This window comes from Chiloscyllium punctatum, chromosome 2 (genome assembly GCF_047496795.1).
Source record: "Chiloscyllium punctatum isolate Juve2018m chromosome 2, sChiPun1.3, whole genome shotgun sequence".
NCBI classification, from domain to species: Eukaryota; Metazoa; Chordata; class Chondrichthyes; order Orectolobiformes; family Hemiscylliidae; genus Chiloscyllium; species Chiloscyllium punctatum.
In genome coordinates this window covers 104,880,214-104,891,755 of record NC_092740.1, presented here as the reverse complement: position 1 = coordinate 104,891,755, position 11,542 = coordinate 104,880,214, and the positions used below count along the sequence as shown (strand labels likewise).

Here is an 11,542-nt window from a genome sequence, read left to right as displayed (position 1 = left end):
CACTTACACCAACTAGCAGCATTAACTGGTTACTTAAATTAAATGCAACCTTTGCAAACAGACCAAATACCCTCTAGGCCACAACAAACTTCCTACCAGCTACTCTCAATCCCTCACTCACTCTTTTTTTCATTAGAAAAGGAGGAAAGGATGAAAAGACGAGAGTAATCCAATGTTTGGAGCTTACTGTTCCTTGGTACTGATTCCTTTCTTTCTCTACTGATCAGTCATGGTAACTGAGCTGACGTCTCCCAGAATGCTCCCCAACAAAGTCTCTCTGCCATCCTCTGTTGGATGCTCTTCCTCCTGCTTATCACTGGGGTTGTGAGGGAGTGGGGGGGGAGGTGGGGTGTTGTGCAAGGGGTTGTTCTTCCTCATTCTTTGCGGTCATGGTGACTGAGTTGACTTCTCCCAGAATGCTCCTCAGCCAAGTTTCTTTGTCATCCTCTATTTCTGTTTTGGAAAGTTTCCACCTAATTTGTCCAGAGTTATCTTAAATTTGAACACCTATACGAAATCCACACTTAACTTTCTTTTCTTTAAAGAGAACAATCAACAATAACTTGACTTTTTTCTCTGGAATTGATCTTGATTTTTATAAGCTCCTTTCTAATGCCTTTGAATTTTTCTGAACAGTGATTTCTAGAATACTTCAGTTTGCAACTGAACCACTGTTTGCACAATTACTTCCTCATTCTTGTTCCTATTTTAAGAAGTGAATTTACCACCTGAACCAATGATATCCATTCCTTAAGATTAAACTGACCAAATATTCTTATTAGAAGTCTTTTAAATATTTTTTTTTATTTTCAGATCCTTCTGTAATCTGATCTCTGTGCCCCTCCAATTCTGGCCTTCTGACTTAAATTTTCAATTAGTGGTCATGGCTTTAGTAACCTGGGCACTGAGGTCTGAAACTCCCTGTGTAAACCTTGCTGCTTCGCTGCTTTCCTTCTGATTTCAAAATCTAGTGCTTTGATCAAATCTTTTGGTTTACAGTCTGAATATATCCTTATGGCTTGAGGTACATGGTTGATCACTTGAAATAGGTTATGGGGCTAGTGCAGGAAAGTGGGATTAGTGTCGATAGGTTGGCACAGACATGATACACTGAAGGGCCTCTTCTATGCTGTTTGACTCCATAAGTGCCTTGGGAGAACATGGAAGTTGCTATTTAAATCCAAGTTGTTATTATTGAAGGGTGCTATGTTAGTGAAGCAAGATCAAGAAAAGATTATTGTGCAAAGGAAACAAAATGAATGTTATTTTCATTTGAAACCACAGGAAGGAAGCAGTCCCTTATTTGTGCAGGATCATGTGGGATCACTTTCCCTTTAAAATCTTAAGGGCATTCATTACTGGGGGAGGTGCGAGGCAAAAAGGTTGAGTCACAGTGGTTAAATTATGCTCTAAGCTCACGGGTCTATCCATGAAAGAAGCTATGGAATCAGCAGTGGCTTGAAAGCTCCAGCAGAATAGTGCCTAAGGAGTGACAAAGAAAATTGGCACACAAGCATTATTTTGAATGCTGGCTGCACTCTAAACTAAGAAACAAAAAATAGTTAGTTTCCTCATAGCAATACTGAGAGATGTGAATGGCACACTCCATGCAAATAATAGACACTGTGTGTAGTTCCAAATCAATAGCCTGCCTGGCATTTTGAGAAATACATTAGCGGGCAATCAAACTTGAGTACATTACATTCCCTACAGTGTGGAAATAGGACTTTCAGCCCAACTAGTCCACACCGACCCTCTGAAGAGTAACCCAGCCAGACCCATTCCCCTACATTTACCTCTGACTAACACTATGGGTAATTTAGTATGGCCAATTCACCTGACCTGCACATCTTTGGATTGTGGGAGGTAACCAGAGTACCCAGAGGGAACCCACGCACAGGGAGAATGTGCAAACTCCACACAGACAGTCGCCCAAGGCTGGAATCAAACCAGGACCCTGGTGCTGTGAGGCAGCAGTGCTAACCACTGAGTCACCATGCCACCCATGTTAAGTTGGCTGACCCCAAAATCAGATTGTTTACAATTTAATGCAATTGGTAAAGGCAGGTGATTAGGAGTGAGAAGTCCTTTCTCTTTTCAGAAGTACAAAGATAGAAAGGGGTTGCATCTTTTGGGAGGTACACTCTGCACAATGAGAGTAACCCTTCCGCCCATAACACTACTTTCTTTGAAACTCTTCACCTGACATCCAAAATCATTATGAGGAAGGGTCACTCAACCTGAAGCATTAACTCTGATTTCTGTCTCTACAGATGCTGCTGAGTTTTTCCAGCAATTTCTACTTTTTTTTCAGATTTACTGCATCCACAGTCTTTCAGTTTTTATCCAAAATCATTCATGTTTACAACTAATGGATCCAACACTTGAGCCTGGCCCTCCTGTTTTGGTTTACCCTGAGTTTGTTAATGCCAACACTATCTGCCTTCAGAAAACTTGTTCTGACAGTATCTTTCTGAAAAAGGACAAGAACTTTCCACAATCTCCATTGTTTCTGACAGCTTCAAACTGCTTCCTGAACCCACTCACGAGGACTGATTTCCCCACCCTGATTTTCCTGTCCTTGATCTCCCTCAAACAATTTATTAAGGCTGGCAAGCTTCCTACTTGATCCATCACTCAATCCCATTAGGGGACTCTAAAATTCAACCAATTTCATTCCAACTCTTGCCATCCAACCTGCTCTCTTACCTGGAGATTGAAATGCATCTACTCTTATCTTATCACCAAGGTCTGAAAGCAAAATCATCGGCTGCTTGAACCTCAAGATTGGAGTCTACACATTTTCTCATTTTATTTCCTGGTGTCCTTTATAACCTGTGGGAGTTCTCTTTCATTTTACCAAATACTCACTGTTTTATACTCACTAGAAAATATAAACAAATATTTAATAATGTTTTCTTAGTAAATGTTATATTTGATTTAGAAAAGCTTCAGACTGTTAGATATTGCTGTGAAACCTCATATTATAGCTACTGCTGGTGACCTGAAACCTTTGTCTAACTGCTGGCAATCCCTTCAATATTCTGTCATAGACCCATGCCAAAACCAGTTACCAGATTTTGCAAAGAATATTGAAAATGTGTTAGTGCACTTCAATTTATTGTAAATAAATATTGCTGCACTACAATATGTACATTTGATGACAGTATGAATATCCTTGTGTTTATTAACGAACAGAGCACATGTAATAATGTGGTTTGCCCTGCTTGCAATTTTTCACCTCCCACTTCCCTCTTCTCCTCACTAGGACACAGTTTTTGCCTTTCTTCCTTGAAGTAGGAGGGAGGCCCCGCTTCCAGTTTGTGAAAGACACATGTTCTCCTCCAGCCCAATTCCATTTGCCTGGACTGATCCGGTCATTGAGTCCTGAAAGATTGGATGAAAGTAAGCAACTCTCAATAATTGATGACAGGTTGTTTAGATCCACATTGACAAATTTCTATTCGATGAATAGATTACACTGTAAAAAATACATCATTGATGTAGCTACTTTTAAAAAGCTGTCAGATAAAAGTAATCGGAAAACAGCAGATCAGATTTAGGAATCAAAATCAGCGTTACTCCATCAGGATTAAATTACTCTTCATTATTGGGTGTCAACATCTTACCAGTATTGGTGAGAAAGGCTATCTGTCATCAAAGCTTTTGTCCTGCACTCATCAGGATAGAATTGCAAAAACACTAAATATCAATATTTGGGTGGAACAATGGCACAGTGGTTAGCACTGCTGCCTCACAGCGCCAGAGACCCGGGTTCAAATCCCACCTCGGGCAACTGTCTGTGTGGAGTTTGCACATTCTCCCCGTGTCTGCGTGGGTTTGCTCCGAGCGCTCCGGTTTCATCCCACAGTCTAAAGATGTGCAGGTTAGTTGAATTGGCCATGCTAAATTGCCCGTAGTGTTAGGTGAAGGGGTAAATGTAGGGGAATGGGTCTGGGTGGGTTGCTCTTCGGAGGGTCGGTGTGGACTTGTTGGGCCGAAGGGCCTGTTTCCACACTAAGTAATCTAATCTAATCAAGAGTACAATTCACATCCATAGATTCTTACAATGCAGAGTCTGTGCCAATCTAACTACCGCTAAAGTGCACTAATCCAAATTTCCTGCACTTGTCCTATATCCTTGAGTGTTATGAAATCTCAAGTGATCATCAAAATATTTTTTAAAGGTTCTAAGGTTTCCGGTGTCCACTATCTTCCCAGGCAGTGTATTCCACATTTCTACCACCTGCTGAGTGAAAAACTATTTTTCCTAAATCTCCCCAAATCTCCTCCCCCTTACCCTCAAAGTATGTCCTCTTGTGATTGACCCCTCAACCACGAGGAACAGCTGCTCTCTATCTACCCTGTCCAGATCTCTTATAATCTTATGCACCTCAATCATATCCCCCTGCAGTCTTCTCTGTTAGAAGGAAAACAATCCAAGCCTATCTAATTTATCCTGATAGCTCATTTCTCCATTCCAGACAACATTCTGGTGAACCTCCTCTGGACCGCTCTAGTGTTATCACATTCTTCCTGTTGCAATTGTATGAAACAAAGAATACTGATTGGTTGGCAAGTATTTATTATCATTAAGAATACATCAAGTAACCGATGGCCCTAAGCTTTGGCATTACCTCTTTTTTTCCAATTGATTTTACTCTTTGTTGCCTGCTGAAATTGCCTAGAAAACAACTCACTTGGCTCAAAAGTAACTAAGAGAAAATGAGTACTGCAGATGCTGGAGGACTGCATTGCTCCTCGGATGCTGCCTGAGCTGCTGTGATTTTCCAGTGCCACACTCAAATGTAACTAATACATTTCACCAATGGTATTGATATAATTGACCTTACATTTCCCCATCATTATCTTCATTCATTACTCATAGCTCTCTTACCTTTTCATTTCATTTTCACTTCTCGACCCCATCAACCCTTTCCTTTCTCTTTCAGTGGCCTTGATATTCATTTTTATCCCAGAAACAGATCAGCTCTATTCTTTTGTGGGATTATCAGGTGTGACAGTTGCTCAACAAAAGAATTGTCAGTAAACAAAGATTGCTTTTGTGGCTGCTCATGTGGCAGATACACTGCAAAAACTTTGGCACAAAATTGGATTGAAGCACGTGCAATATCATGACTGTTGTATCTTAGCTTTGCTTTCAAATTTCATCTTTTTTTGTTCAACTGTAAGGTTTAGTGCATCTTCCAAGAGGTTCCAGTTCCTGAAGTAATTAGGAACATACTGATCTCAAAGATGTGCTGGTACACACCACTGTATTGACTGCTTTTGTTTCCCACCACAATGAGGAACAATCTGACAGAATTTGAAGAGTGCTATAATTTATGTGAGTTTTCTACTTCATTTGTAATTGATAATGAAAAGAAGAATGACTAACATAAGGGGAAGGAGTGTTCTAGACTGATAGGATGGGAATTGACTGGAATTCATTGCAATATTTGCGCTATTTGCAGTCATTACATTTTTTAAAGTTAGTGGAATCTTATAGTCATTTACTCATGTCATTTATAAGCTTATCTGAGTTGCTGGGTAACATTGAACTATGAGCTGAGGTTTCATACATGAAATTACATCCATTGATCACCAATATCACCCAGAAAAGGAATATATGTACCAATCCAGAAAGAACGTCTTCCACTGAAGTCCCACAACCATTCCATGTCTTGTTTTGAAATGACACTCACAAGGTTGCCATGGTACCTGTAGAGATAATTAGGACTCCACTCAAACAGAAACTTTCACTAAGCATTAAAATGTAAAAGAAATTATCTGAATGGTGAGCAGTGGCAATAGAAGCAATTGTCAATTCATGAAAGGTTGTTTCTAATTATCCTGTTTGGGATAAGGCCAACTTTCAACTAACTTTGGCTGCATTGGTGACAGTAAAAAAGTGAGAACAGGATGGCTGGTTATGTTGATCACTGGTATCTGACAAAGAAGAGCCATTTGATACCAAATCAGATACCAAATGGTGCAATTAAGCATCATCATATTACTGTTGACGGTTTGCTGCTAACCTGTTTGCTATCATAAGCAAAAGCTGAGGAATAATTTATTTTCCTGGATAACAATAGTTAGATATTGTAACATGAGATATGTAAAAATAGTTCTTAAGCTTGAAAGACCTTTTTAGATGAATCTGCCACTTTTGTTGCTGTACCTCCAATTATAAACACTGGAGAAGGATCACCAGACTCAAAACATTCACTCTGCTTACTCCCCACAGATGCTGCCAGACTTGCTGAGCATCTCCAGCAATTTCTGATTTTGTTCGAGACACTGGCTGGTTTTTCACAGAGCATCTCAAGGGGGCAAATGAATGGGATGATGTGATGATACAGCATACCCTGACAGACTGGCAAGTCATATATTCAAAGTAATCCTAAAATGAAATGGTCCAAATTAATATTTTACACATAAGTCATTGAGGATTAATTACTGAACTTGATGCTTAATGCTAACTAGTGCTAACTTCCGCTGAACATTGTCATCCAAGAATTACAAGCGATGCATCATTCATATCTAGTACGCATCATTCGGATTAAGGCTTACATTTCCTTGCAGGCTCTGGCTGCTCCAATCCAGGTTGCCTTATGTTTAGTGTTGAGATAATAGCACCTATCATCATGGTAAGTCCATCCAGAAGGACATATCTTGGAACTTGGCTCCTAAAATTTAAAATAAATGCGAGTTTGTCAATATTTGTTCTTTTGTTACATGTATTCAGTTCATCACCCCACAACATCACTATACAGCAATGACAAATTCAGTGCTATTTCTGATTGAAATTGGCTTGAAAAGCTTTGTCTTTCAATTAAGTGAGAGTTTGGCAATGGTGAATGTTGCCTTGAAGGGAGTGATTAGAGTTGGGAACAAACAATTTTCATCTTGCAATTAGTGAAGACACCAAGTCTGGCCAGACAACACTACTGCAAGCTTTGCATAGATAAACTGTCATGAGGAAAATCAATGCCATTAGTGAAATAGCCAGCAGAACTAGCTTTTGCAAACAGAAGCAACAACTATGCAAAAATTAAACCAGATATAAAATCAGAAGTATTAATAACTTGCATCCCTCCTGCAAGACATACTCGCTTCTTTAAAATCTGGCATTAACACATAGTTTCCCCCTTTTTACCCAACTATAAAGATTTTTTCCAACATTCAGGAACAAAGTAATTGGTCATAAAGATGTATTTCTGTTATTCCAGGCAAGTTAAAATATTGTTCAGAAGATAAGAAAATTAAATATGAGCAAGTAATCTTAAAATGTGAGACAATGATATAGTGGTATTCTCACTGGACTAGTAATCTAGAACCTCAGGCTGATGTTCTGGGGGTAATGGTTCCAATGCCATGTAGACGGTGACATTTGAATCCAATTAACATCTAGAATAAAAAGATGATCCAATGGTGACCATGTAACCACTGTTGATTTTCATAAAAAGAACACATCTAGTTCACATATGTCCTTCAGGGAAGGATCTGCTATCCTTACCTGGTCTCGTCTACATGTGACATGAGATCCACAGCTATGTTGTTAATTCTTTAGGGATGGGAATGAATGCTGGCTTAGCCAATGATGCTCATCTTTCATAACTGAATAAAAATAAATAAAATGTTCCAGCAGCTTAATGTTCATATATGGAAATGCCGTACCAGCAGAGTAGGAATGTTAAGCCTTTAACACCAGAAAATATGGTAGCTTATCAGCAACAAGGAAGTTGAAAATAGATGTCTTTCAGCATAATAAAAGTTTAAACACAATTAATTGAATTTTAATGAAGACCAGACCAGTGAGCCTAACTTCATAGGTGGGTAGGTTGTAGGAGGAGATTCTTAGAGACAGGATTACATGCATTTGGAAAGGTAAGGACTGTTTAGGGATAATGACCATGTCTTTGTACGTTGTAAATCATGTCTCACATACTTGATTGAGTTTTTTGAAAAGGTAACTGAAATAACTCCACAGAGGCCAGTATGCCATCACCAAGTCACCCAAAATTTACATGTGAAGGGTCCTTGACACTGATCCAACTTCCTCAGAGCGAGCTTTCACAGTGATCAGAACCTCTTACACAGCTAGGGCTCCCTGACTGGACCAGATTAACAGCCCCAGTCAGAGAATTCATATTCTATGAGGTCCACATGGATGACTTCGCTACAATCAATGCATCCTTCCTTTTCTGCTCTTCAGAAAAACCTGAAAATTCAAACATTACAGTCTATTTCTTTATTTTATACTTAATATGAAAAAGGTGTCACTTTACTAGAATTATTGCAAAGTTTAACTTTTAACTTTATTCTTTCTTTGTACCTTGTTCTTAAGAATCTGTACCCAGGTATTTGTACCTAAGATGGCGCCTTGTGTAGCAGCATTATATAATTTGCACTGTACTCCTCTACTTTTGTACTTGTACGTGACAATCAAATCTAACCAAATCTGAGGGCAAAAGCTGTTTCTTTTTTTGAGGCTCCTCCTAGGGCATTTTAATGCCAGATCAGGGTCCTCTAAATGCATCTCTAATATGGGCAGTGCGTAATACACAGTAGTTCACTTCTTGTGCTCAGAACATCTGGGAAGAAATCCATTCACCTCTTCAAGGTGCAAAGGTGTCAAGGTGCCGATGTCTGTCATGTCCATCCCAAATTCCAAGGTATCTTCAAAGCTTTGTGGAGAGGGAGAACCCATGGGCTCCAGAATAAACTGGAAAAGAAGTCAAGGAGCTGGGCACGCTTTGTTCCCACAGTGTTTGCGAATTTGCAGCTAGCAAGATCTTTTATATGGTTATATCACTAATCCCACATACCTAACGGTCTCTCAGCATCTCATTAAGGCAAAGTCACATGCCTCTGCCAGCTGTCTTGACAGAGTAAAAAATCCTGAAATGGATTCCCTGGTTCTTGAATTGCCAAGTAAAACTGGAGGCTCGGGGTTGTAATATTCCTTAACGAAATTCGTCGAGTTTTGAAAGGTATGAAAATGTTGCCCTTCATGTCCCGTTTCAAACTTTCTTTTCTCACGTCAAAAATATGCTCCCTAATTTTAAACGCCCCCACCCTAGGTAAAAGACCTTTGTTTTTCACCTTATTTATGCTCATGATTTTATAAACATCTATAAGGTCACCCCTCAAGCTCCTATGCTCCAGTGAAAAAAGTCCCAGCCTGTCCAACCTCTCCTTACTACTTAAACCCTCCAAACCTGGCAACATTTTTCTAAATCTTCGCTGAACCCTCTCCAAATTAATAATATCCTTCCTACCTATCTCATAAAAATGTTTACAAAGTCTTCACATGATAAGTGCAATTTGGAATTTGAAGAGTGAGCTAAATGATATTCATACATTTGCAAATGACACCAATATTTTTGGTCCAGTAGACAGCGAAGAATGTTATCTAAGAGAATAATGGGATCTTGATCAACTGGGACAGTGGGCCAAGGAATGGCAAATGGAGTTTAATTTAGATAAATGTGAGGTGTTGCATTTTAATTAGACAAACCAGGGCAGGATTGACACTTAGTGATAGGGCCCTGGGGATTGTTGTCAAACTGCGAGAGCTGGGGGTGCAGGTGCATAATTCCTTGAAAGTGGTGTCACAGGTAGACATGCTTGTGAAGGTGGTGTTTGGCACATTTGTCTTCATTGGTCAAAGTACTGGGTACAGGAATTAGGTTGTCTCATTATGGCTATACAATACATTGGTAAGGTCACATTAGGAGTACTGCATACAATTCTGGTGCCCTGTTACATGAAAGATGTTATTAAACTGGAAAGAGTGCAAGGAAAATTCACAAGGATGTTATTGAGACTGGACAGCTTGAGTTATAAGAGGCCTCCAAAACTAGAGGTCATAGCTTTAAGGTGGTTGGGGAAAGATTTAAAAGGGATCTGATGGGTAACTTCTTCACAAACAGTGTGGTTCGTTTATGGAACAAGTTGCCATAGGGAGTGGTAGAGGCAAGTACAATTACAACATTTATAGACATTTGGACATGTACATGGATAAAGAAGAGCTATGGGCCATATCCAGGCAAATGGGACTGGTTCAGTTTAAATAACCTGGTCAGCAAAGGGTCTGTTTTCATGCTACATGCCTCTATTTCTTTAAAACCATAACGATAAACTCAGCCATTTCCCATCATTTAAAGGTAATTTCAGATATATAGTCTCTATGAACAGTTTGTTTTCAGTATTTAATATAGGTATTTTGGATGAATCTGATTCAGGATAAATACAAATAAATTCTGCAAATAAATCAGCTTTGGGTAAAATATGGGAAGTGCCAGTAAGATGTGTTCCTAGTCACTATTCAACAGGACTTTTACCATCGGAATGAGTAAATATTCCTCTCTTGTATGTCATCATATCTAAGCTTGAAACTCAGGAGACATGCCTGAAGTGTCAGGGAAACATTACAAAGACAAACTTGCCAGAGATATTCTTTCAAATACAGTGAATATCACTCCTGAATACATTTCTCACATTTCAGACTATGTCTATACTGCCCAGTATCTAAACAAATAAGGTAATAGCTCTAAAAAGTTTATAATGAAGTGGGATTAAGCTTTACCCAATATGATGTCATTACAAGTGTTCGGGTGAAGGTTTGGGCATCCTAGCATGAGATCCTTTTGTATCTTAGTTGTTATAAACTTGGCTTCCAAGATCTGTTATTTAGGCTAGGAACAATTGAGCAAATCTGAGAGCCATTGAATGTTTCAGTTTCACTGTGTTGTAAATCCATAGATCTTGGCTCCTGATAAAGTCTTGAATAATTACATCCAACTAATAAATGTAAGTCGCATGTTATTACAACAATGACATGAATAACGGTCTATTATGTAAGATAAGTGCCTCTTTTTGATGAGACTCACAATGGTCTATTTTCTAGGAGGATAAGGTCTGAAGTCTCACAACACCAGGTTATAGTCCAACAGATTTATTTGAAATCGCAAGCTTTTGCAGCACTGTTCCTTCGTCAGGTAAAGTTGTCCACCCTAATTCAACACCAGCACCTCCACATTCTTGGAGAATAGTGAAAGCTCCACAACATGTGAATTTGGGCATTCAGAGGCTTGGGGCAGTTGGAGTCATGGTAAATGTAATTATAGGCACTAAGTTACAATATTAATATTAACTGGCCCCAAGTTTATTGGTTTGTCATCTATGCTCAGTATCAGGTAAAGTTGTCATAATGTTACCAGACCATTAAACAGAGATGAATAGTAATAGTTTAACTTGAGTATAACCATGCTTCAGTTGAGGGGAGAGGCTGAGAAGGAGAGTCCTTCATGGTAATTTCAGTTGGTGCAGAAATTGAACTCATGCTGTTGGCATCATTCTGCATCACAAATTGGCAATCCAGTCAACTGAGCTAACTGACCCCCACCTCACATGACCAGAAAAAAGTCCAAATTAGATTAGATTAGATTACTTACAGTGTGGAAACAGGCCCTTCGGCTCAACAAGTCCACACCGACCTGCCGAAGTGCAACCCATTCCCCTACATTTACCCCTT

At 39.3% G+C, this 11,542-nt stretch overlaps 1 protein-coding gene across 6 annotated transcripts in view; it reads right to left on the bottom strand.

Moving 5' to 3' along the window:
* Window positions 1-3,141: 3,141 nt before the first annotated feature.
* The window catches only part of frem1a (Fras1 related extracellular matrix 1a), a 377,121-nt gene continuing 368,720 nt past the window's right edge, over window positions 3,142-11,542 (bottom strand). For all 6 annotated transcript variants that reach the window (XM_072586891.1, XM_072586895.1, XM_072586892.1 and 3 more), the window contains 3 exons: window positions 6,574-6,689; window positions 5,636-5,721; window positions 3,142-3,387 (listed from right to left, as the gene is read on the bottom strand). In XM_072586891.1, the coding sequence (XP_072442992.1) occupies window positions 3,188-3,387; window positions 5,636-5,721; window positions 6,574-6,689 (402 nt within the window). In that variant the 3' untranslated portion in view covers window positions 3,142-3,187. The remainder of the gene's footprint in view (window positions 3,388-5,635; window positions 5,722-6,573; window positions 6,690-11,542) is intronic.